The 27,747-nt window shown below is 34.8% G+C and overlaps 2 protein-coding genes across 3 annotated transcripts; one reads left to right on the top strand and one right to left on the bottom strand.

The window, feature by feature from the left end:
• Nucleotides 1–1,311: 1,311 nt before the first annotated feature.
• Nucleotides 1,312–8,284, top strand: LOC101249012 (probable fructokinase-4). Its single transcript, XM_004247178.4, has 5 exons — nt 1,312–2,001; nt 3,589–3,839; nt 3,996–4,287; nt 6,530–6,682; nt 7,340–8,284. Exons 1-5 carry the CDS (start codon nt 1,651–1,653, stop codon nt 7,721–7,723), a joined length of 1,431 nt encoding a protein of 476 aa, XP_004247226.1. The 5' UTR covers nt 1,312–1,650; the 3' UTR covers nt 7,724–8,284.
• A 1,185-nt stretch (nt 8,285–9,469) lies between these two features.
• LOC101245397 (flowering locus K homology domain-like) lies at nt 9,470–18,526 on the bottom strand. 2 transcript variants are annotated; one of them, XR_011211800.1, is made up of 7 exons: nt 18,372–18,526; nt 17,065–17,523; nt 13,804–14,053; nt 11,681–11,829; nt 11,090–11,593; nt 10,782–10,976; nt 9,470–10,004 (listed from the first exon to the last, which is right to left on the bottom strand). XR_011211800.1 is itself a non-coding variant. In XM_010328138.4 (7 exons), exons 2-7 carry the CDS (start codon nt 17,518–17,520, stop codon nt 9,834–9,836), a joined length of 1,509 nt encoding a protein of 502 aa, XP_010326440.1. In that variant the 5' UTR covers nt 17,521–17,523; nt 18,372–18,526; the 3' UTR covers nt 9,470–9,833. The 2 variants fall into 2 exon arrangements, 1 of the variants encoding a protein (XP_010326440.1); XM_010328138.4 differs by having other exon boundaries at nt 11,306–11,593.
• Between the last annotated feature and the right edge of the window lie 9,221 nt (nt 18,527–27,747).

Here is a 27,747-nt window from a genome sequence, read left to right as displayed (position 1 = left end):
ATATAATTGAAATTGATTTATATTGTGATATAAAAGCTGCATTACAAATAGCAACCAATCCCATGTATCATGAAAGAATAAAACTCATCGAGATTGACTGTCATTTTGTTAGGAAAAAATTGCAGAAGGAATGGTGAAAACTGTATATATCAAAATAGTTATAAGTTAGTTATTAAGCAGTTAGTAAATGACAAGTGGATAGTTAGTTAGTAACTAACTTTGTAATATTTTGTATAAATGTATCCATTTGAAGGATACAAAGTACGAGTGAATAATTAAAATATGCAACACATGCACAAAGGGAACTTATTAACACCATTTATTAAAGTATAGATAAAATAAACAAGATACTCAAGGCGTTATACTTACCATTATCCAAACTAAAATAAAGGGAACTTATGAACACATCTTGACCAACAAAGAGGCGAAAAAACTTAAATTTGTATCTAAAGACAAATTTCAAACAAAGCCTATAACTACCAATATTCTTTTTTTTAACATTTTTTTTTTTAAAAAAAGAGGAAGCACTAAATCTGCCTAAAAAGGAACTTTCATACTAAACAAGAAACAGTAATCTTTTTTGGACAATTTTCTATTCAGGAAATAAACAAGCTGCACATATTCCTTATCATATAATGATCATACAAATGAATGATCAACTAGAAATAATAATAAAATTTATTTACCGTAATAAAAGTAAAATCATAATTGAATTCATAAAATCTAAAACATGTTAAAAAATAGCTTCAAGTCTCAAAGGAACAATTTTTTTTTTGTAACATCACTCATAATTATAACGACTAACTCAACTAAGTGATATCAATTATAGATATGTAAATTAAAGAAAAAAACTTGATATCTAATTAGAAAAGATGAGCACAGAAAAAAGAATGGATATCACCTATTGTGAGACAATGAACTGGAGCTCTCTTGATCTCGAATCTACCCTCTAACTTGGACTATTTCGACCTAGACCACACACAAAGAGTCAAGAAGAAATGTGGACTAAATAATTCATGTATAAACTAAGTAATTATTTGCAACAAAAGTGATGAAAAATAAATCAACCACAAACAATATTTGAAGAAATAGGAAAACAACGTGAATACTGAAGAATTTGTAAGATATTCGAGAACCTCTCCGAAAAAATATATTTTTCTTTATTAAACGTGAATTAAGTATCACGTAAAATAGCCTTCAAAAATTATAATCAAAATTGAAAACGTCCCACTAATTTTAGATGTGTAATAGCGATACTGCTTTCCCTCACACTTATAAATTGACCACCAGCCCCTTCCACTTCCGTTGTGGGATAACCCAACAATTTCCCTTTCACATCGGGCCTTGGGCTGGAGAGAACGACAACCCAGTTTTTCCCGGTGGGCTAAGACTTGTTGATAACCTGGGCTTTGATACCAATGTTGGATGGTGTTGAGCATTCTCAATCCAAAAGCTAGCTCAAAGTTAGAGACTTTCCCTCACACTTATAAATTGACCACCAGCCCCCTTCCACTTCGGGATAACCCAACAATATCTACGTTTTTGCCTTCTTCTTTGAATAAATAAATAAAAGATTAAAATCCATTATCCAATCCTCCATTGATTTGGCTTGCCTTCCCTTTAAGCAGGGAGGGACTGAGAATTTTCTGAATGCATACTCACGCCGCCATATCCTTCAAACCTTCATCCAGTGGCTTGTTCTCTCTCAATCCAGGAATCTTCCAAAACCCTAGTTTTGTAATTCGCCCACTCAGAAACAAGCTTCGTTATTCCATTCTTAATTGCAGAGGCGTTGAAATTCCATTTCCTAAACTCCGCCCAAGCATTAATTCTGTCAACAATGGCTCCACAAGTATCGCCGCTGCTGTCAAAGATGTTGATATTGCTACGCTTGGGAATCTCTGTGTCGATATTGTTCTCAATGTACCGGAGTTACCTCCTAAGCCTTTAGAACAACGAAAGGCTTATCTGGAACAGTTGTCCAAATCCCCGCCTGATACGGTTCGTCTGTTTTTATTGAACTACAGATTGATTATAGAATATTTTGTTTTTTCTTGTTACCGTTATTTGTTGGTTTCTGTTTATACAGAATATAGTTTTCTGGTTTTTGCAAATTTATTGGATGCTAGTGCAGAAACCAAGTGTTCCTTTGGTTTCATTTATACGCAGTTAATACAGTGTACAATTAAGCTATTTGTAGTCCTAATTACCCCAAAAGCTCAAAAAATACTTGGCTACGAATGGTTGATGTTAATGTGAGTTGTACATATTATAGTAGTGATAGTTGAAGAAAATACTGAAGTAATAGTTGAAAATTTTAATTTGATAGATAAAATATACATAAAAGTTTTAGATGGATTTATGTTAGAAATGTTGATATCTTGGATGTCTTGAAAGAAAAAGAGTGTAATAGTAGAAAGTCCTTAAAACCCTAGAGAAAAAAACAAGAAAAGAAAAATGAATTGGGATGGAAGGAGTACTGTGACAACTCAATGAAGTTCTGAAGCACAAATGATTCTACATAAGGCCATCTACCGAACACATTTGACCATATAGATTTTGGAGAGTTGAATAAGTAGTCAGTCTTTTTTGATGGTTATTTTTGTACTTTGTGAATGCATAATTATTTTATCTTTTCTGATAATCGTGGTGTCCGGTCTGCACACTTCAATTAACTCCACGGGATACTTGTCACCTCCTACTAGCAATAGGTACCAAGTTACTCTGTTCACCAAGGCTAGAACAGATAGGAAGAAATCACCTAGTGTTTTGTCATTGTAGATACATAATTTTTCGTCTAGAAAACTATATATTTTGTAACCAGACTGCATTCACAACCAATTATTTTATCAACAATGACACTATTAAGTCGTGAAATACTAGTTATTAGAGCATCAAATGCATCTATAGAAGATTTGGCTCAAATATGGTTGAGCTCATTTGCATGTTAAATGAATGATGTAGTTGATTAAGTTTCTCCACCACATTTTGCTCCCAATTCTTGGTGGTCAATGAAGTGGGAACTGGGAAGGTAACCATTAATTCTCAAGTTCAAAATCAACTTGTGTTCAAATTCCGGCGAAGGCAAAAATAGCCATTAGGTGATTCCTTCACATCGGTGGAAAGAGTTATTTGGTATCTATGTTGGTGGGAAAAACCACATACTCAATCGTATAGTTCAGGTGTGCACAAGCCGACTTGTCAGCAATCATCATAAAATAAAAGTCTATTTTTACCACATTTTGGGTTCAAGCCCACTATTTTAACAAAGTAAAATATGTGGTTTAATGCTTGGATGCTATCATCTTTGGAAGATGTTATCTTCAGTTGCAATAGCAGAATTTTGGAAATGTAATGGGGTAATAGTGTATTCCCAGCTCTCCAGCTCTTGACTTCTACGCCTACATATGTTTTCTAGACAGCTTCAGTTAAGTTGGAATATAGAAATATTGAAGTATTATCTACATACCAGTTCAGTGATGCTGAAAATGTGTGGTATTAGCACCCCTGTTGCATCATCCTTTTATATTATTTCCTTATGGTTGTATGTATGTTAAGTGATATCTTGATTATTTGACCCTGTTTCAGCGGTACTGGGAGGCAGGTGGAAACTGCAATGTGGCTATAGCAGCAGCAAGGCTTGGCCTACGTTGCATCTCTGTTGGTCATGTAGGTGATGAGATCTATGGACGGTTCCTCATTGATGTGCTTAGTGATGAAGGTATTAGTATAGTTGGGATGAATGAGCGGAGTGAAGCACTTAATCTTTCAAGTTCTGAAAATGGAACACTACTGTGCTGGGTGTTAGTGGACCCTTCGCAGAGACATGGCTTTTGCAGGTCCTTTTGATCTTTCCCTCTCACTTGGTGCATAATTTCTTGATCATTGTTTGGCCCACTTTATGTTGCACGTAGAAAGTTATCATTGTCTTTCTTTTATAAGATAAGGTATAAAAAGGATCATAGTCTAACCTTTAAGACGTTAATGTTTTCCAGTCGTGCAGATTTTAGTGCAGATCCTGCTTTCAGTTGGATGACCAGACTATCTACTGAAGTAAAGATGGCTATTAGAAAATCAAAGATCCTCTTTTGCAATGGTTATGACTTTGATGAACTCTCCCCTAGCCTTCTTGAATCTGCTCTTGAGTGTGCTGTGGAATCTGGGACATCTATCTTTTTTGACCCTGGACCACGAGGTAGGAGTCTTATCGCAGGAAGACCTGAAGAACAAAGAACAATTGGAAAGTTGTTGACGATGAGTGAAGTGCTTCTACTGACTTCTGAGGAGGTTTGTGTTTCATACTTGCAAAAATTTGTCTCACTTGTGCCTTCTGCTATTTAACATCTCAATGTGTGGCAAAAAATGATAATAACCCAATTTTGTGAAGATAAAAAATATAATAGTTTCCCTGTGTGCACTTTAATGTTTAAATAATCCATTTAAAAGAGCTCTTCTGGTAGCTAAAAAGTATCTCACTGAACATGTGATATTGGAATCTGGTAGCTAAAGAGTTCTGTTATACGCTTGTAGCTAAAGAGTTCTGTTATATACTGGAATCTGGAAATACTGGTTGTAGTTTTGGTTTATTGACAAAATATGTGCAACTTAGAGGCAGCTGGAATTTATGGTATAAATAAGTCATTTTAAGAAAGTTATACTTGCTCCAGGCTATGGAGTTTTTTGTATTTGAAGCTTTCTATAACTCTTTTGCGTCATATCCTTTTTTTTTTCTTTTAACAATTTATCTGATTCCATTTTTGATATTTTTGAAAATTTGGAGTGTTAGTTTTTTATCCAAGGGTGAACATTTGACAGTAAGAATGCTATGTTTAAAGCTAGTTTTAATGCATTTAGACCTAAATCATGGACTTCTTTACTTTTTATCATTGCTTTGTTGGAGATATAAATGGAGTAACAAAGACAAAAGAGGCATGCATCTTAGAGGGATTCTAATTGGTTAGGGAGGAAAAATTGGTACACAGTGATATATATATATATATATATATATATGGTAATTGACCTTTTGTATTAAACACCAAGTGAACTATTTACAAGATCCATAACTAGGCTAAAAGCAGCCTGTTATCTTAAGCAAAAACCAACCTAGCACAGAGCTATAATCTAGAATCTAAATCCATGTACAGCAGCTTGAATACTAGGAGATGCTCTAAAATTATGTACTTTTGCAATCTCTCTTGCTATTCTCTCCCAGCTTCTACTTTACTTCTCAACAACTCTTTAAGTTCCTTTCTATCCATAACCATGTACAAATTTAGCATAAACCAGTTTAAAAATTTATGCAGCTTGTGTCTTGCCTTTATCTCTGGTAATGATATTGTGAATGTGTTGGTCCCATTCAGTAGCAGCATGGTCTTGTCTCTGAATCAACACCATCAGGCCTGTTCCAGAATTGTGCAGATTCACATTGTCTGGAGAGATGATCAAATATTTCATCTTTGATTCTGGCACAGATGCACTGTACTCATTTAGTATCTACCATTAAGCCCTATCCTGTAAGTCTATCTGTGGTTAAGAGCTTCTTTTGCACCTAGAGCAACACTGTGAATCTAGCATTAGGCCTGGTATCATTTCTCAACATGAGTCATTTCCATGTCACTCTGGATTGGTCACCTAATAGCATCTTATAAAATATGCCTATAATACCTTTTCCAGCCTTGAGTGATCCCTGCACCTGCTCCATACGGACTCTAGCTTCAAATATTTTCCTTATCATCCTGCTAGCTTGCTATGGCACAACAACATTTGCAAATATTCATGGTGATTTTGCCACTTTTCCATGTCAAATATTCAGTCACGTGGAGCATTGTTTTTTTGTAAGAAATAAAAAGGTTAAGGTGCTAACTGTGAAAAATTAAAGGATACTTATGATAGGGGTGTGTAACACACAAAATTGGGGGTGCAAATGCAGAACTGGTTTTTGGCATTCTCTTTCATGCTGTTACAACATATAAATGGAAAATAATATAAACATTTGAAAAATATAAAAAATTAATATCTGGGAAATTGATTGTTTTTGTGTGTTTGATCATTTTCGTAGGAAGTCCATAAAAGGATTGTTTAGTTGCTTGTTAGAGCAATGCATGTAGTATTAGTATAAATACCGAGTGCGGATAAATTTTTGTTGTAGCAATGTACCCATCTTTGTGAAATTCTAGATCCCCTACTGTACTATTTCCTTGTAGTACCACTACCCCTTTCCATTTTCATGTACATTTTTAGGTTAATAAGGTTAAGCAATGGATGTAGCGTTATCCCTATTATGGTCTGCTGTAGTTGTAAAGTTGACCTCTTGATGCGATATTCGAGCTGATTTGTTGGCTTTTCCCTTGTTGCTATATCATAATGTAGCATAGTGGTTATCTTTTGCTGAATTTTTACTGTGTAAATTATGATGTTCCCCTTTCTTGTAAATCAGTGGACAGTTTTACTGCAGTGATAGCTTTTAGTGTATTGAGAATGTGTTCCCTCCCCGGAAACTTACTTATCTGAATCACTTTGTCTTCTCCAGGCTGCATCTTTAACTGGTATCAAAGATCCAATTTTAGCGGGCCAGGATTTGCTCAATAACGGAGTTTGTACTAAGTGGGTGATTGTTAAGATGGGTCCGAAGGGTTCAATTTTAATCACTAAGTCGAGCATAACGTGTGCACCTGCTTTCAAGGTATCAACTCTGTAGCTGGCTGGAATATTGGTTCTTGTAGAAAAGAAGTAGTCAATTCATCTAATTAACAGAAGTTTACTTGCTTTATCCCCATTAGTTATCTTACAACAACATACCCAATGTAATCCCTGGGGTTCGGGGAAGGTGATGTGTACGCCAACCTTATCCCTACTAGGTAGAGAGGTTATTTCTGATAAACCTTTGGGTCACCATTAGTTAGCTTATCCCAAAGAAATTTATGTTCTAGTTGGGCTCTCTTTCTTCATAAAACCCCAATTGAAGGGCGGGCAGATGATCAATGAGCACGCAACATTTCGGGATATTTAAGAAAATTGAAGCAAAGTTAATATATCTCATGATTTCTAAAAGAATCACCAACTTCCATTCCCAGCAAATGTAGGAACCTTAATGTTCCCTAATATTTTTTCTTTTTAATAACTGAGAAATCTACTAGGCTAGTCACGGTTGGAAACTCGATTGATAATAGGCCCACCCCTTTGTCCGTCTCCACTTATGTATCAGGTTTTTGTTTGAGGCTGGGTTGGAACCTGTGATGCAGGTCTAACCTACACATCATGTGTTGCGCTCTTTCCACTAAAACAAAGTGCATCTTTCATAAATTTGATTTTAAATGTCCTCTCTGATTCATTGTAACAGGTCAATATAATAGACACTGTGGGCTGTGGAGATAGTTTTGTGGCTGCTGTTGCATTTGGATTCATACATGACTTGCCCTTGAGTTATACATTAACCCTTGCAAATGCAGTGGGTGCTGCAACTGCTACGGGGTGTGGTGCTGGTAGAAATGTTGCCAGTTTGGGGAAGGTCCAGGAACTATTGAAGGAATCAAATTTAAACGAGGATGAGAAGTTTTGGGATGAAGTACTGAATGATAATGTGAACTCCCGAGATGTAACTTTACTGTCAAAAATGGTTGTAAATGGTAATAGTCAGGTAAACCGTGTCTCCCTACAAAAGGTGGTATCCGAAGTGCTGCCCAAGCTTGAATTTGCGCCAAAGATGACTGGCTCCTTCAAATAGACGATGCAGTTTTTCTGGGACAAATAAATTTTGTTGTTGTTACCATCATTCTGATTGATTGTTGCATATTCACCCCTTAAAAAGAAATGCATGAGTTGCAGGTGCTCTAGCTTGCGGATTATGAAGTGCACAGTTGTATTAGGGCTGCTACCTTGCTGGTGGTCGAACCGACAGTTTTGTTGATAGAGTAAGAGGTGTCCAGATACTATTCATGATCTGCTTGCATGCATGCGAGAGGGATTGGCAGATAGATTGAGCGTTAGTGTTTGAGAGAAATTGCATGATCAAGTTGCTTGTGATTCCTGATTTTTTCTACGTGCACACATGAGAAGCTGTGCCTTGCTTCTTGTAATTTGATTCTTACATCTAACATACAGAAGAAAACATGGGCAATCTGTTTTACAATGGAAGCCATATAGCCATACATTTCTAGTTTAGGATGAGTAGAAGACACCAATTCATGTTTGCAACACGTCCATATTACCATTTATGATACAAATACTTGGGCACTCATTTTGTGTGTCCCTTCCCGTTATATATACCTGCCAGTTGAGATTGCAATTTAACTTTCATTTTGATGAGCTAGCTCCCCATTGACCAAGTAGAGGGAAGTGCGCATGTAGCCGATTTTGCAACCCCTGTACAAGTGATAGCATAAGCTCATAGAAATTTTGCAAGTCTAGTTATTTTTGACTCAAACTTCAAATATACACTCCAGAAGTTTGACATTGTTTGTGCAAGCAAACTTTAGAAGTTGAACGGTTGTTTGTGTCACACTTGTGTCTATTAGTCTTGGCTTTTAAGTAAAGATGTTGGATCTCATGCATATTCTATAAACCATTTTTTTTGCTATTCCACCATAAAGTCTCATGGTGGGAGCAAATAGCTTGGAGGAAAGTTGTGTAAAACTGGATCTAGTTTGGCATGGTATTAAAAAGTTGTGTTATTGAACCTCAGATATATAACTAAACTTCAGACATTTATATATGAATTTTCAAGCATTTTCTTTTGAAGTTCAATCAGATATATGCAGAACTAATGCAAACAACCAAGTTGCAGCAAGAATGGTAATGACTGATCATATGAAATGTGACCAACTAAACACAACAAATCAATTTGGCTGGAAAAAATGTAAATGGAAAGAAGGATAAAAGACTAGACGGTTGTTTATAAAGACGAACCCAAACTTGGCCAAGCCACAATTCTGGTGTTCTCAGTGACGCTTTTCTGGTTATCGATTATAATTTGAATTTTTTTTCTATGAAGCTTAAATAACAAAATAAAAACTTTCTACCAGACAATTCCTAGGACCAGGGGACTGAAACGCGCCACTGAAATTCTGTAGCGAGACAAAGATGGATTGTTAAGAAGGTAGTAAAATACCCTATTATTTTGGTGTCAATCAAGTCTGGCTTAGGCCCTGGTTAGTCATATTGCAATTTATTTATGTGCCAATCAAGCCTGATTACGGGGTAGATTGTTAGGGTTTGTTATATCACCACCGCTAATTTTCCCCTTCTTTCATCTCCTCGTCCACCAATAAGCAACTGTTTGTTGACAAAAGACATGACTTCCTATTTCAAGTTGATGCTTGGGGTAAAACAATGCCATACAAGCAGGCATGGAGAGGAAAGAAAATGGATTTTGGCTGTTATTGTGGACCATCCTATTTCAATACTTTGGCAATCTCTTATGTGAAAGCACGAACATAGAGCTACCACAACAACAAAAATAACACGATGTAAATTTAGAAAAGCACCCAAAGATTAGCCGAAGCCATCCATAGCTAATTAATGATTCAAACAAAAAAGCATCTAGCACATGAAAAGGAAAGCAATTCTTTTTCATCTCTTAGCATGGACACATCTAATATGAGTTCGCTGTATAACTGAGGTGAAACATCATACTTACTCGGTGCGATATACGAATAGTTTCAAAATGGAGAGTAAAAAACTACAGGTAAACCAACCAGCACTTCCACCTAACTACCTAATGCATCCACTGCCTGCTACTATTCATGATACAGCTAACCGAAAACAAAACTTTCTAAATGGCTTATGACTTCAGATCTCATGATTGTAACCATGACCTGTCTTGAGCGGGATATCCATCAATAGCCATAGCTGGATCCATACATGGAACCATAATCAGCACCAGATGGATGGCCAGGACCACCTGATAGTGAAGGGTATAAAGGACCTTGAGAATGAGGATTATAACCTTGGGAAGGTGGTCCAGCTGCTGTGTTATGCATTGAGCTGGCAGCATCAGCAACAGAATTCTGCACCATAAGGAGGGTGGTAAGAACACAATACACTTCTAAGAAATCTCAGTTGTAAGACTGATATGGCAAACTCATTCTTTGGGAGTTGAAAATAAACATCAGATTCACAGGTGACAATGGGGCTACTGGAAATGGTAGCGATAGTTTTGCTTGGAGATACAGAATCATAGATCAAGAGAAGCATTTTTTCCATTTGATACTTGGATTTTTAGAGGATAGATTTAATGTGTACATCAGTCATTTTACACTTCTATATTGAATATATTCATGTCAGTATGCTCCAATATACTGGAAGTGGACAAAAGTATCAACAGGAAACATGCATCATTTTTTCCTACATTTGTTGGTACTTTTTCGATTTTTGGATCTATTATTATATATTTTCACAATTTTGGTAATTTATGCTGATTTTATTAGTTTATAATTATTTATAGATTAAAAATTGATGGGCTTATGCCCCATGCCTTGGGTATTGCACCCAGTCCCTCATGTAGGTAAAGCATCTAGCCTTGTGATCACACCTTTTAAAATGATCCCTCCTGCAACATGGTACCACCACCTCCCTCTCTACTTCTCTACTCCAGTATAACAAAAAACTTTGCAACACCCTCCCCCAGCACAGCTAGCACTTAATTACTCCAACCATGCCAAATAAACCTCATTGGCTGAGTATTTGAATCCCATATCTATGCCAGAAACCCAGAAATAGCACCACCTCTGTTGGATTTCCATAAGGTAAATTGAAGTTCAATAATTAAATTATCAGTATATTACCTGAATTAATTGCTGAGCTGTTTGCACCTGTGATGCAGATCCAGTTATCTCAACGGTCATCTCACCAGGAACATCCCTTGTTTCTTGAATTGCAATAGACGCACCACTGGCCCGACGGATATAGCTAATATTTGAACCAGATGTCCCGATAACAGCATCAGCATAGGACAGAGGAATCTGCATGTTTTGGGTGACCTTAAAAAGAAAATACATCAAGGAAAGGAGCATCAGATAACAGAACATTGGAGTAAAATATAAAAAAGAATTGAAGGTCTAAAAAAGAAGGCAAGACACGGCTGGAAACTTGCCAGATCTATTCAGTAGTATCCATAAAAGGCCACCTGATACTTATCAGGTGTAACGTATATCGCATGACTTATATGCCACCTCTTCATGCACCTTTGTTGGGTGATTCATTAATCAAGATCAGAGTCCAACTCCCCAAATTATCTCAAGTTTGCAGAGAATGTGTAAATTAGGTCAGCAGTTGCATTCAACCAATTGAAGGCAGAAAAATAACACACCTTTGTAACCATAGATTGTTGTGTTTGCGCATTTGTACCATAAGTTCCCATTGAAGCATCTCTACTATAAGGAGAGGGGCCCTGACGAGGCTTTTTTTCCAACGGTGCCATGTCTACCGGTGGAAAATAATTATCAAATTGTCGTGCAGGTGGCATGTACTGAGTGTTGGGTCCAAAACCAAATCCACCCTCAGCACTTCCAGGAAAACTGGATGGAGGAGGGCCCCATGACTGAGTAGGTCCAGCTGGAGCCCTGTTCTGATTTGATCGAGCATTTGGCATTTGCATCTGAGCAGACAAGAGAAGTCATAATTTTTTTTTAAAAAAAAATTATTACGAAGGTAAAATTCCCACAAAACAAGAGAGTAGACTTACTTGCATCTCAAAAAATCCAACTACACTATGATCAACTAAAAATTTCCTGAGATGTGATGCAACCATTTCAACTGCTTTATGCACCCCGGCAGGCTCTCCTTGTATCTCAACAACATTATCATCAGGAAGAGCAAAAAGAGGAAGGTGCTCTGCGGAATCCAGTTGATGGAATCAAACATATGATAACATTTCCAGAAGGAAAAAAAGGAGAACTTAGAATAACACACACGACACAACTGCACAATAAACAAGCTCTACTAAGTTCACGAAATAGTCCTTTCCTAATTATCATATACAAACAAGACAAGGGAAACTAACCAAAAGGACCAGAAACTATGTGTTACTCTACCTCAGAGTAGTTACCTTACTTTGATTATTCCTCCACAGCTTTATCTGCTTTCCTATCTTTTGACCAACAAATTCAGGTTTCTAAATTTTCAACATCTAGAATTATCACTATCTTAGTTTTTGCTTATTTCCATAAAGACGAATGACATACACAATATTAACTAGCATTACTGGTAAACTTTTGTTAATAAAAAAGGGTAATATATAAAAGCAAATATTTGCCAATACAATTTGATGTTTATACACTTGAGCCAGTATTAGCTCCATGCCTTTTTTGGACCCAATGTACCCATCTAAATACAGCTCGAGATCATAGCAGTTCAAGAGATGAGAAAAGGTGAGGAATCTCAAGCAAGTCCCTAATAAAGAAATCCAACAAGTCCTTTGAAGTTTTAAGTAGGTGAAAAGGGTAGGGTTGAGAAGATTCTCAAGAAGTCCAAAAGCAAATTGGATCCTAGAAGCAAAGTTTGTTGTTAACGATATGGTCTTCACAAAAATCCAACATGAACAAGCCTTTCAAGTAAGTCCAAAAGGGCTATCTATAAACCTACATCTTATTCACAAGAATCATACACCATATTAAGCACACATAAGTTCTGTTTGTTTTTGTTATAGAAACCCCACCAAAACCTCTCACATGGAGCCAACCTGTGGCTTTTTACACTTAGTTCCCCTTAATGACTATAACCACCAAACTCTTGGTTAGAAGGGGGGGGGGGGTCTTAGCTTTAGTTCCCTTAGTGATTATAACCACCAAACTCATGGTCACGGGTGGAAGTTTTGGCTTCCTTGATGACTCAAACTAACCTTCTAGATGAGAAAAGAAGGGTCTTTTCACTAAGATACCCCCCTGCCTTGTGTTATCTTAAGTTAACACATCTTTTCCTTGAAAAATAAATATAGAGAAGGATATATCCTTAAATAACTTTTCAGCTAGCAAATTGTACTGGCTTAGATTAAATCATTTAACCACTTTGGGCCATTTACAACAAGCAAAATCAAAATGGATAAGAAATGTATTAATCCCACATGTTCCACTAACATATGAAATTGACAATAAGAGAGCATATGTATATTTGGGAACTCATTCATTCAACCAATGTTTTTACAGGCTTCACTTGAGATGCGCTCAAGCTCTAGGACTAGGTGGGAGCAGATTTGCGCTTTGTCTTGCTTAAGCAACATTTCAGAGGAGGGACCAACGGAAAAAAATACATTAAATACAATTTGTAACTTCACTGGTTAATGAGATTATATAATCTTCTACTTGTGAAAACATGCAAGTAAACGGAAAACTAAGAAGTATAAAAGCTCAACTGCTAAATTTGAATTAGAAACTTACAGCAATATTGTTTCATCTTAACTGCTAAATCTGAATTAGAAACTTACAACTATATTGTTTCATCTCAACTAAAATTTGAAATAGTTTCCGCACTTGACTAACATCTTTTTTTACTTTATACATTCCAATTTCTTTTATGGAAGACTGCATATTTTCTAGTTCCTTACTTCCTTAGTCCACAATTAGTTTTTTTTTATAGGAAATTTAGTTATCTTCCTTGTATTGCACGTCGTTTTTTACATTTGTGCCTTTCTCTAGTAAGCACTTTACACTTAGAGCAACAAACCATGGCACTTCCCCTTCGCATTTCACTTTAAACAATGCTGGAGTGAGCAGTAAACCCTTATTTGATGCTCAAGAGCAGTAGCAAGAAGGATTAAATTCTCAAGGAAACAACACGAGACAAGGATATCTAAGTTAAAGAGAGAAGCACCTTGTCCAACCACTCGAATGGTGCACTGAGATGTATCTTGAATAGACTTAATAGTGCTACCCTGTTTCCCAATCAAGTTTCCAGCCTGTGAGGCTGCCACAAGCAGTCTTGTAGTGACTGACCTCCCAGCGCCTGATGGAGCATTAGCTGAATCAGAGTCTACATCAACAATCTGCTTGTGAACCTTCAAAAGACCATCCATAGCTGGCGGAATTAACAGGCTTGGCTCTTCTTTCGCAGATATCATCACCTATGACAAAAAAGAACTATCAATCCATGGGCAGCAAGATATAAGGAAAATATGCGCTTACTCAACTTTTGTCAAAGCCCAATGACTATTGACAGTATGTTCACTTATTCAGGGTTCAATGAATATCACAGTTGATTACGCAGATAATGCAGCATGTGTTGTCTTCTGGTATGATAAGCAAATTAGAAGAGCTAATAATAGAAGCTTCCAGGAAAAACAGCCAAAATCAAGTGAGAATACAGAGCCCAATTTGCCCATTTTACAATTATTGCCAGCTCATTTCAAACAAACTACCGAACCACCCATCCCTTCAAAAATGAAAATAAGAGATTCCTTGCTGTGAACTTTCTAAAGAGGACTTCTTTAATGAAGTAAGATCGTACTAGAACTACAACTTATTAGTAAATCAACAGGCAATTGATAGGCCTCATACAAAAATCAAGCATTTTGATAGGACATGGGCACTTTGCAACAAGTGTATTTACATTTAAAAACTATTGAGCCTGAATTCATATGGATATGCCCACTTATTAAAATAACTATTTAAACCTTTTAATACCATATTGTTAAATATGGATCCAGTTGCTCATTTGTTTACTATTTAGATAGGCATATCCACAGAAATATAAAAGCAAATTTTGGATCCTTCTGATAGACTATAAAAACGCTGTTGCAATATTTCTGGCCTTTCTTCATCAATTAAAAAAGACAAATCCACCCAGTTCTTTTTCTAAGCTTCTTGCTCAACTATATCCCAGCATATAATCTTCTATTTAGTAATTTATTTTAAGCATTTTAAAATGTTTTTCATGTGGAAGTTACGTCCTGCAAGTTGTTAGTTACATTTGTTAACTTCCTCTTTTATACAGTGCAACACCTTCTGGCAAGATACCAACCGACCAAGTTTTGAAGTTACCAGACATAGTGCAATGCTTCTTGGAACTGATAGTGAATCAAGGCAATTCTCATGGATTGTCAGAACAACTTTACAACACTTGTAAAGCTCAAAGTTGATGACTGCAGTCCCGATCTTGGTTCTTCTAGCATAGACCACTTTCACTGAAATGTTTCCTTATATGGGCAAGAACCTGCACACGCTCATGTTGGTTACTATGACAAAGAAACTCTCAATCATTTTGGTTGTGTTGAAGTTTTGTTTTTCACCCACTTCAAAGAAGTTAGTCATAGTAGTTATTAAATTAGTTGAATAACACTTAAAATTCTCTCATGAAAATAAAGAAGTTGAGCATAATTACTGTTCAATTTGTATCTCACTTATTTTTACCAGTTCTCCCTCACTTTATTTTCTGTGATAGTTGATACTATCAACGTTGCTAATTGACTTTTATTTCTTTCCTTTACGTAGATTGCATGTAAGATTAATCACTAATCCCTCTGGACCACTTGTTACATTTTTGGTTTACATACCCCTTAAGTAACTATATGTTTTGACTATCATGTCCTTATTTATTATCTTTAATCATTTAAAATGTTGATGTCTCCTCAATATATATTCTCTCTTTATTCTCTTTTCAATAAATAAAAGAGTTTATCTAAGAAATCACAATATTGGAGTATGTTTATGTGTTCTTGTTTTAGGCTTTCTATGCTAATTAGTCAATGTTTACTACTTCCAAAAATAATTATTACTAAGAGTGTGTTTGGTACGAAGGAAAACATTTTATGGAAAATGTTTTCCAATTTTCTTGGGACAAAATCTCAGAAAATGTTTTCCAAATCAACTCATTTCCTCAAAATTAAGGAAAATGACTTCCCTTCAAAAATTAAGGAAAACATTTTCCAAAACTCTCCTCCAATTTCAAATTACCCCCTTTTTTGGGGAAAACATTAACTTTAAAAAAATATTTTCAACTCAAAATTTTATTTTTCACTCTATCCCTAACTGCCCCACCCACCGCCGGCCAGCCCCTCCAACCCCACCCCCTCCCCAAAAAATAATTTTGCTTTTCAAAATATTTTCAACTTCAATTTTTTATTTTTAAACTCCTACCCCCCTCCCCCGACCAGCCACCCACCCACCCCCAACCCCCTAAAAAATTAATTTTGTTTTTTAAAAATACTATCAACTTCAAATTTTTATTTTTTCACTCCTACCCCCTCTCCTTGCCCCCATCCACTACCCGCCATCCCACCCCACCACCACCACCCCAAAAAAATAATTTTGTTGTAAAAAAATTTCAATTTCATAAATTATTTTTTACTCTGGTAAAAATAAAAGATGTCTCTCAAAAACATTTTTCATTAATAAATTAAACACTAAAACTCATTTCCGGAAAATATTTTTCTAGTTACCAACCAAACATGAGAAAATAAGTCCAAAATTTACTTGTTTTCCAGGAAAACATTTTCTAGGAAAATATTTTCCATGGAAAACATTTTCCTCCATACCAAACACACCCTAAGGGTAAAATGGAAAAATTTACTCAATTATATCTCTATTTTCTAAAATGACAACTATTTTGGACCATCTATTTTAAGTAAGGATGACGAGCAAAGTAGTCTGGAGGGAGTACAATACTGTTGCTAACACCATTTCAGTTGGCTTACAATAACATCTAAACTCAAGGTAGAAATCATGAAAAACCAATAACTAAAATCATTCCCCATGAGCAAGCATTTTTACTAAATGCAGAATTCACCATAAGCAAGCAGTACTAATAGTAGTATTAATATTTGTAGATCAACCTTAAACTATTGCATGAAAACCACTGAATTGACTGGTAATTCGCAAGACTTGAAAAGATAAGTTAATCATAATCCTACATGCAGGAGGGTGAGCTCACACAAGGATGCCTACATTAACATGTGCAAGCCATAAAGACAGTTCACAAACAGTCAGACAAATGGAGCATGTAGCTTTCTGCTACAGCAACATCGATTATCTCATGGAAAGAATTTCACATCATTAGAATGCATATATTTATACAAAAAATATCCATAATTATGTAGATCCTAAATAGTGAAAATGACAATATCTATCAGCAACTCACAGCTCTTTCAGTGGTCCCAGGAGGACCATCGAGAACCTTGATGCGAGCTTTTGTCTCCTCACAGGTCTTCTTAATATACTCTCCTTTGCGACCAATAACACCACCAACCTTCTGAATCGGAACCAACATCCTGAAAACATTTTGCCCTGGCCAGCCCGGCCATTTTTTTTCTTCGCCAGCTACTGCATCAGTTGGAGTAACTTTATCCTCTTCAGAATGATGTGTCTCCTCAGGTGCATTAATCAAAGCAGGAATGGCTTCTGAGTCATGAATATTATTCATGTTATGCACATCATCAGCATCGTGCACGTGATCAGCATCGTGCACGTGATTAGCATCGTGCACGTTATCCTTGCCATTCACATTATCATTGTCTTGAACATTATTCATATTATCCAGGTTTTCTGTGTCATGCAAGTTACCCATCTCAGGCTGCTCAAAATTTTCATCAGCCATTTCCTGGAAGAAAAACAAAAAGACATTAGAAAAATATCCAGCTACAGCAATTGGCTAAATGAACTATTGAACTCTGAAAGGCCTCCTGCATTTCACGTGTGCAGAAGCTGGAACATAACAGTAATCAACTTTATCACGCATGCATCACCGACCCAAGAAATTTCTCAATCATGAGCCTAGCATTCTCGAGAGCAAAAATCATACTGAAGTTCTAAGTCACAAAACCCAATACCTTCTAACAAACTACCACATTTCTTTGGTCGAAATCATCCTCTAGTACCAAGTTTAGAAAGCCACCAAGGCTTAGGTTCAACTGCAAAGGCAAATACAGATAAGATGCCACTTCACAACTCGAAATTCTAACGGAGTAATGGCGACCTACTCTTGGATTTAGACCAGAAGATTAGAGGGTGGGTGCATTATCAAAAATGCCATCAAGTGAGTCAGATTCTCCAAAAGTGGTGCATTTTAGGAGGATCCAACACCGATATCGCAACACTTTCGGAGAGTTCGTTACAAAGAAACCTATGTCTAAAACCTGTAAAATCCCAAACCCTAACACCTCGGGAATCCCACGTTGCCAAAAACTCAAACAAACCCAAAGCTTCGCACCATCAACCTCGGGTTTCACCAACGCTCCCTGAAGTTTTAAAACCCTAATTCAAAAAACCCGCAATTCTAAAACCTTTTAGAACCATCTCTTTCCCCAAAAAAAAAAAAAAATCATCCTGAAACACATAAACAATCCTTAAAATTGACAACAAATTTGTAAACAAATGCAAACACATAGAAAAACATAGATTTAATATGCGAGATTCGTAAATTACATATGGTTAGCATGAAATACTTACAGAGACTGAAAGTTTGCGCAATCGAAGAAAGAGATTTGAGTGCGAACTGTGTACAAGAGCGGGAGAAGGAAGAATTGCCAAAGACTGACAGTAGTAGGGACACTAGGTTTTATATAGTGAGGGAGCTGGTATTTTTTGATAATTTTCTTCTAATTGACATTAAAAATTAATTTATATAAGTACATATATCATAGTGAAGCACACATAAAATAATGTTAAGTTCAAAGTTTAAATTCTTTTGTATGCAAGTTTGACATAAGATATATCTCTTCATAAAATATAACATAAAAATTTTATGTTAGATTTGATATTTTTAATGTATTATGAAAAATAAACCTTTTATTATATGAGAGGAATCAATATATTTTAATTACTAAAAGTAAGTTTTAATAATAAAAAAGAATTGATCTATAATTAATACTCTTTCACATTATAAAATTGATAAAGCAAGTCATCTATGATACAAACTTCTGTTTTGTATATTTATGATTTGCAAGTTCTCAAGAAGTTTGTTAAATTTTCCTATTAAGATGAATATTATCATTCTTTACTCAAAAAGAAGAAAAGAGAATATTATTACTCAATTCATCAAAATATTGTATTGACAAAAATGTTCAGTCATATTTATATTTTCTAAACAAATCTTTTGCAATTTAAGGGCAAATAATATTCGAAAAGAATTTTTAAAAAATCACTTAAAAGGAAGTTCAAAATATTAAAAAACACATGACATTAAAATACACAAGCCAAGGAAAGAAGAAGAATGAGAAATTTGAATTCATATTTACTATCCCAAAGGCTCACGATGATAACTAAATTTAAAGTCTATAGTTATACGAATTGATAAAAATGGGGGAAAAAAAGAAAGCAAATTTGAGGAGTTAGATCATATATATTGCAAAACAAGTTTTCACATTCTGATGAATAAATAACAAATAGTAACTTTCTTATTCTTGACGTCAAACATATTAACGTAAAGACTGTATTTAATCTACTTTTTTTTCCGCTACTTTTGTTTCTTCTCTTGATTAACAGCTTCCAACATTTTTTTTTAGTTTCCCTCATTTGCAGCTTTCAACTCTCTTTTCTTCTCTATGTTGAATTATGTGATTTCCTTTTTTTCATCCAATCTCATGTGATTATCATCCATCTTAATAAGTTGGTCTTAAATAGTATTAGATAATGACCTTTAAAATTCAACTTTAATTTCGAAACTGATTCCTGTGTAATAGTGGGGATTGACCCTTCATATTCAATTTTTATTCTATATTGTGCCTATTCAAAATGCAAACATTTATTCAGTAATTCTTGGTAACGTTTTAATTGCCAAAGAACTATTATTATTTAATTTATACATTCCAATGAATTCGGTCTATATTAAATTATTTTTTCCAACTTTCTATCTTCTCTCAATTCTGGACATAATTAATTGATAAAGTAAAGAATTTGATGTAATCTTTTAATGGAAAAAGTTTTTAAAACAATGATAACTATATACTATTTAAGTAATAATTAGATATTTAATTAAATTGTATTTTATTTTAAGGGCAAAATAGTAATCTAACTTTGATGTTAGGAGTTTCCCACTTATAATAATATATGATCTGTATACTACCCATACTACTATTATATTGTCATTTTGGACTTTCAAATTGAAAGAAAATGATAGAAATGATTGTTTAGTATTGTGTAGTTTCAAAATAGTCCTTTTAATTGCTCTTGAGCAATTTTTACACTTTAAAGTCGTTTAGTGTAAGGTATAATGTATAATAATTTTAAAAATAAAATGTAAGTTTACTTTAGATACCATAGTGTATACGTGATGAAATAACTTATTCCACCAATTAAATGATCCCAATTTTTTATGAGTCAAATAATTTAATATTAATAACATCAACCAATTGGATTGGATCAAAATTGTAAAAAGAAGATTGAATGAAAGATAAAAATAAGACTCATCAAATTATAAAAATTGCAATTACTAAAAATTGCACTATTCACTAAAAATATATTTTAAAATATGGATAATTACACCGTAAATTAGATTAGACTCTAGAAAATAAATCATGTCTTAGTTATAGTTGAGATAAGCCACCATTTTTCTTCTTGAGGAGTTTTCTCAACATGAAATCAGAATTGTGAGCTCAATTTGATTGGTACTATCTTCTCTGCTTCTTCTCATTTTCAATTTCACTACAATTTTGTTTCCAGATCTTCAATTTCACTACAATTTTGTTTCCAGATCTTCAGTCTAAAGTTGTGATGTTGTACTATTTATTAGGTTGATTTTCTATTATTGATCAGATTATCATGTATAAACATCTCTAGGTCTTCGTCTTTCTATGTTAAAATCTATTTTTAGAAAATCAAAATTCAAAATCTATAATAGTGGTTGAAATTGATAAACAATTGAATATTGCTAACGGTTCGAATGCTAATGGTGTTAATAAAGACAATGTTAGCTCTTCCTTATACATGCATTTTTCTAATAATTTAGGTGCCTTATTAGTACTTGTTCATTGTGATGAAATGAGATTTAGATTGTGGAAAAGAGATGTTTTCAGTACCTCCTCTCTTAGCTAAAAACAAACTAGGCTTTATTAACGAGGAGTGTAAGAAGCCAGATCCATGGACATCAAAATATCAACAGTGGGAAATGTGTGATAATATGGTCATGCAATGCATTCTAAATTTACTTGCAAAAGAAATTGCGGACATAGTGGAATATGTGAATGACTCATTTGATTATGGAGAGAATTGGAGGATCGATATGACTAGACGAATGGAGCAAAATCATATCATATTCAAACAAAAATAATGAATTGTCTCGAGGCACATTAGGTATCAGAGCCTAATATAATAGAATGAAGAGATTGTGGAAAAACTGAGCACTCTACATGTTAAGACTTGGTGTAGTTGCAGTTGTAGTTGTGGGGCCAAGGAAAGTATTTTTAAAGTTGAATAAGATAAGAGATTAATTCAGTTTCTTATGGGTTTAAACATGGTATATACTATAGTTCGAGGCAACATAGCATGAACCTTCTCCAATGTTGGTACATGAACGAAAAAGCAAAGACAAATTCATCCCAACAAGCAATTGTTCATGGACTCTACATCACTCAATATAAGTATGTCCGAAAAAGTGATCATGAAGTCAGCTTTATTAAATGTGAATGGTTCAGGAAGAGCAAGCACCTTCAGACCTCTTAAACAAAACTTTTCTTTAACCGGTAACAACACTATTACAACCAGTTATTCCCAAGCCTTACAATGGGAACATGCCTCGTGTAGTGTGTGACTATTGCAAGAAGCCAAATCATACAAAGGACAAATGCTATAAACTCAATGGATATCCATAGGTAAGCAACTAAAGTTCCTACAATAACTATCGAAACTCAAACAACAATTATCAATTTTTTAGAATGACTATCGAAATAATTATCAGAATATTAGGTTCAATAAGGTAAAGGTCTTATTACTGACGTACATGATGTCTCACCTAATTTGATGTCAACAATGGATGAAGGACATGGGGATATGACTAATGAACAAAATCCTGATTCATGACTAGAGAACAATATGAGCAATTTGTAAATATGCTACAATTTTAAGTGGATAAACATGAACATAAAGCCAAAAATATGGATCTTGTGAATGACAATGTGAACTTTGCATACATGATATTGTTACACCTCAGAAGTCCAATGACCTAGGCTAGAGCCCCACACAATGAATAATGACTTAAATGATGTTTCTAGACCTAAACTAATGTAATTAATTTGATTTTGAAGTATTAGAGCCTAAACATCAAGAAATGACCATGACATTCGAAACTAGTGAAATTGAACTAGTAGGTGTTCTTAGGTCTTGTGAAGGCTTGGAGTGTCATATGATGGGAAAATCTTGTAAAAATACTTTAAATAGGTAAAACAATATTTTTAGGATCAAAACGTATGGGTGAGACCCCCCAAGGATCACCCTAGGGGTCCTTGAGGAGGACCCAAACATTTGGCCGACAAGCTACCGGGGGCAGCTTGTCCAGTGAGTGGAGGAAGTGTGTCCGCATCGCGGACAAGCTGCACGAAAGGCCAAAATGTTGGTCCGTATCTTGGACGTTATCACAAACCTATTTTTCCCAAAATTAATTTCTAGAAACTCCAGGGAACACCTCCGCGATGCAGACTTGTTCCGACGATGAAAATTTTGAAAATAAAAGTCAAGTTAGACTTAATTAAAAGGTCCAACTAAGTGAGGGGTGTTTTGGGTATTTTAGGAGATGGGTATACATTGATTTTAATTCATTTTTACCCCATTTTACCAATCCAAAATAAATTCCCAAACCGAAAACCTGATTGCTCTCACCGTTCTCTAAATTCTCTCTCTACCCAAACCTCCATTGAAGCTCCACGAAGAGGATTAATTCTCCAAGTTTTTCAACTCACTTTCGTGTCTATGTCTTCATTTAGGTATGAAGTCTTTCACTCTTGGGATTCCTTTCCCCAAGAGGTCTCTTCAAAGATGTTTTCATAATCCCCCAAAAATCTAGGGTTTTCCTCTATACATGAGTCTTCTTTTAAAATGGAAATTATGGTTAATTATCATTACTTAGGGTTTGTTCACTTACAAGTTTCTTTGACCCATGTTCTTCCGCAATTTCATAAATCTTGGTGGTGAATTTGTTGAAGATGATGAATATATTAAATGTTTATATTAGTGTTAATTGTGTTATTACTTCATAAATTGCCTTATATTATGTACTGTTTAGGTTTTGACCTAATTCCTTAAAGACCTATGAATGTCTCTCTTTTCTTAACCCTAACTCATGTTAATTAATGATTAGAGGTGATGTAATTCAATATGTTCTTATATAATTGACTATTGTATGATGATGGTAATTGATTTGATGGGTAAATATCATGGATTTGGTATGAAGTCTTGAAAGGGTTTTCTTGGAGGCCATTGGCAAGATCTTTAAGGTCATGAACATATTGTAGTGGTGTTGGTTAATCTTTGATAATGTTGATTAATTAAAGTATGAATGATCAAGTTATGAATGTATGATCATGCTATGAAATATGATGATTGTGAGATGATGACATGTGTGCTATTATGAGGGGTTGAAGGTAATCCCCATGTACATCTTATAACTATATTGTGAAGTAATGTTCTCACATGATGTTGGGTTTGTGATGAAAGAGCTTCCTCATCCTAAAACCTATGAACTATGAACATGTTATATGAGGGGTTAAACTCTTAAAACCTATGTTATGAATTAATTTTAAGGAAGACTTAAAGGTACTTCAAAAAAAGGAAATTAAGCTTAGCACCGACTGAACTTGACAATGAGAGGTGTTCCTTCACAAAGGAATATAGGTTCACCTCATTTTCTCATGATGTGGAAACTATAATGCTAATTAGCATAAAAAGTGTTTTTAGTAACAACCTCCTAGTTCATTAACTATGTGCTCCTAAAGGAACCTTAGCTAGTGGATCCACCTAGATGCTATACTAATGTTTATGACTTACCTTGGCAAGTGGGACACCTCCTTTCGGTGTAAGGGGATGACATCAGATTCCATGTAGCTCACATGGTCTATGTCGACTATGGAAAAATTTCCCAAATGTTAAAATGAACGGATGAAAGTAAGAAGATGAACATTAACTAGGACTACTTAAAAGGTGTTACTTAGTGTAGATAAAGGTATGTGACTTTACCTATACCGCACAAGTGGACCTTGAGGGGAATTCTAGGGTGGGTTATTTATGCGTATATGATATGTATGATATTAGTTTCACTTGATATACATGACCTTGGTCTAAATTGGTATGTATGATGTTGGCTATACTTGATATGATGATGGATGAGGTAAAAGACAATGTTTATGATCTCTTTGTTAGTTTACTTGGTTTATTGGGGCTTCACATACACATTGCACAAGTAGACTTGGATTGTGGTTATGAGTAAGGTCTTGAGATGCATTTATGGAATGGAGTCTAAATATGAAATGTTGACTATGAATCTATTATGATGTTACTCTTGAATTATGAATATGTCTTGTTGTTGTGATATGGACTTGCATATGATTCTTGGAAGGTGCATAAAGACTTTTAAAGTGAACTTAGCAAGCTTATAACAAAATGTCCCTTTGTGCATATTTTCAAATTTTTTACTTGCATATGTTTCCATACTTAGTACATGTGATTTGTACTTATCCATATCTCTTTGATTTTCTTCATAAATGTAGGTTCGGGCCATTGATGTGATTCAAGGACATTTTTCTCAAGAAGCTTGGATTGTATTCCTAAGTTAGTGAGTCCTCAAGTCCGAGGACAAAACCGTATGATTCTAGCTTTAGTTATTTTGCTTATATTGAAAGATATTGTTCTACTTCTCCTATTTCAAGGACTATGTTGTATTCATTTTATAAGACTTGAAATGATTTAAGGGCTATGTATCAATTCTCTTACTCTTATGTTTAGATTGCAATGTGAGACAAGTTAGTTTATATTTTCGGTATATGAAGGGAAGTTGAATTTCAAATGAAAAGTTTTAAATTTTCCATTTTTATTCTATCTATTATGCAATGATGAATTCTAATGGCTTGTCTAAGACCTCATCGAGGACGAAAACGCCGATTATAACTAGAAGGTACTCTCGGGTCGTGAAAGATATTATATACTTTCTTTGTTGTTTTTGGTAAATTGTCATGCATGTGTTTCAAAACAAGATTAACTCTTAGATCCTAGAATCAGTAGCTTCTGATCATATGACTTTTGATATGAAAAACCTTACCAACATATGTTAACTTTCATATCCTTATGATCACCCTACCAAATGGTTATAAGGTGAAGGTCATTCAAATGGGTAGTGCGGCACTTGTATATATTCATTGTCTTTCCAAATTCATACTGGTAGTGTTGTATCTTTCACCAAAACTTCATGCATTCTGTAGGCCCTATTAATAAAGAGGCCTTTGGAGATTGGAGCTAAATATGGACTTTTCTTTCTTTGTGCCAAATGTCTGAACAACAACACAATTCTAGTACCAAATGTGTTATTTCTTATGTTTCAAAAGTTTCCACTCACATTTCAAGTCCTAGGGCACCCACTTATAAGTTTTTTCTTGCTTTTTCATGTAACTGTAAAACAAATGCCATCAACACTCATATATGACATTTTTAGATTGAATAATTGTTCACATTCTATTGTACAAAATGTTGTTGCAAGAAATACAATCCAAGTATCCTGTTTCTGTCTCTCTTATATCTCATGCTTTTAATGTGAATATGTTGTGATACAATAGACTAAGGCATTATCTTCGTGAAAATAAAGGGAGATTGAATCTTTCCCTTGAAAACTTTTCCACCAAGAACAACCCTTCTTATGTAATATTTGCCCAATGGCAAAACAAGAGAGACTAATATTTCCTGACAAAACCAAATTTTTAATCAAGATATTTCAACTTTACATATGATCTTTGGGGACCCTACCACATAGTAACATATGACAACTATAAATAATTCATAACTTTTGTTGATGATTGCAGTAGATGCACATTGACTCACTTATTAGCCTATAAAAGTAACACCTTGACAATCATCAAAAAATTCATATCCATGGTTGAAAACCAGTTTGATACCAATGTTAAGTCCATAAGAACGGACAATCGACTTAAGTTCCTGAACACAAAAACATCATCCTTTCTAAAATCAAAGGAATACTCCATGAAAAAAACTTACATGTCTGCAATAAAATGGTGTAGTAGAAAGAAACACTATTACCTATTGAAAACTGTTAATGCTATTCTTTTAAAATTCAAGCTACCTCTAAAATACTGGGGGGATGTGTTTTATGTGCCACATACATCATCAATAGACTCCCACTTCTCACATCAAGGGAAAATATCCATATGAACTACTGTATAAATCCGAACCATTATGCTATCACTTGAGAACCTTTGGGTGTCTCCGCTACCCTACTATTACAAAGCAAAGAGATAAGTTTCAAGCTCGGACCACACCCCATATCTTTATAGGATACCTTTTTGGATCAAAGGGATGCAAGGTCCTCAGTCTAGTCACAAAGAAAATACACATTTCTAGAGATGTGATCTTTAAAGAAAATATTTGTCCTTTTGTTGTTACCTCTGATGTGCCATTTTCCCCTTCTGATTTGCATTCTGTGCCTTTCGTAGATACTGTTCATGTAGAAATTGAACCAAAAACTATACAACATGTTGACTATAATGTAAATAATGCAAGTCACACTCCATATTACACCTTACCTGACCAACCAACTGACTCACAAACTACAACTCTACCAATGACTAGTCCAAACATCTCTTTCTATTTCCATAAAAATGAGTCATTTGCAGCCCCTGATAGACCTTCTAGATCACATAAATTGCCTACATATTTACATGACTATATTTTACCCAAGCTCATTACTAAACCAACAAACCAATCAGATCACATGAACATCTTCCTCAATGCAGCCTTTTCAAAACTTTTACACATAACACCTAAACTTGTCCAACCTGAGAGTCAAGTACGTGTGAGAAACATCAAAAATGAGGATAACCTTTTTCATATAGGAATCTGCTATGAATCCTTTTTGACAACTAGTTATGACACGAGAGTTTGAGACACTACATACAAATCACACTTGGATCTAGTGGACTTACCAAGTAGACAAGAAGGGCATGAGATGCAAATGGGTATACAAAGTGAAACACAAATTAGATGGGATCATTAAAAGATTCAAAGCAAATGGTAAATGAATATACCCGGCACGTTGGAATTGATTACACAAAGAGTTAGTCAGAGTTAGTTAGTTAGCTTAGTGGTCTGTTCATATTTTTAGTTAGTTTTGTTAGTTAGTGATAGTTGAAGGGTACAACTCATTGCCAGTTGTGAGTTAGTTATTAGCTAGATATTTTGTGTTTCTCTTGTATAAATACACATGTTCATAAGGAAAATCAACAAAGTAATATTCCCCAATTCATCTCTCCTTTTTTGTCTTCATTCTGATGAATTAGTTATAACTGTGATGAGTAGTTTTATCCTTGAGGAGTTTACTCAACAACGTCCATTATCCATTTTTTTCTCATGAAACACTAGAAACTTCTTGCTACTTTTTACTTAATCGTAAAATGTTTTATTCCTACCGTCTTATGATATTATTCGTATTTTTCAAATTCATTATGTTTTTGTCATTGCAAATTTTTAATTTACCTTCCAAATATTTTAAATTAGTATGACTTATATACTTGCTTCCCTCATATTAATTGTCATTGATGTCACTCTCACCTTATCGCGTATAGCTTAATTCCTAGCCATATCTATTTGAATATGCCTACGTGATTTAGATCCACTA

The sequence above is a fragment of the Solanum lycopersicum genome, chromosome 9 (assembly GCF_036512215.1).
Source record: "Solanum lycopersicum chromosome 9, SLM_r2.1".
Lineage (NCBI taxonomy): Eukaryota > Viridiplantae > Streptophyta > Magnoliopsida > Solanales > Solanaceae > Solanum > Solanum lycopersicum.
Note: the sequence above shows the minus strand (reverse complement) of the source record. Positions and strands in the feature narration are given on the sequence as shown.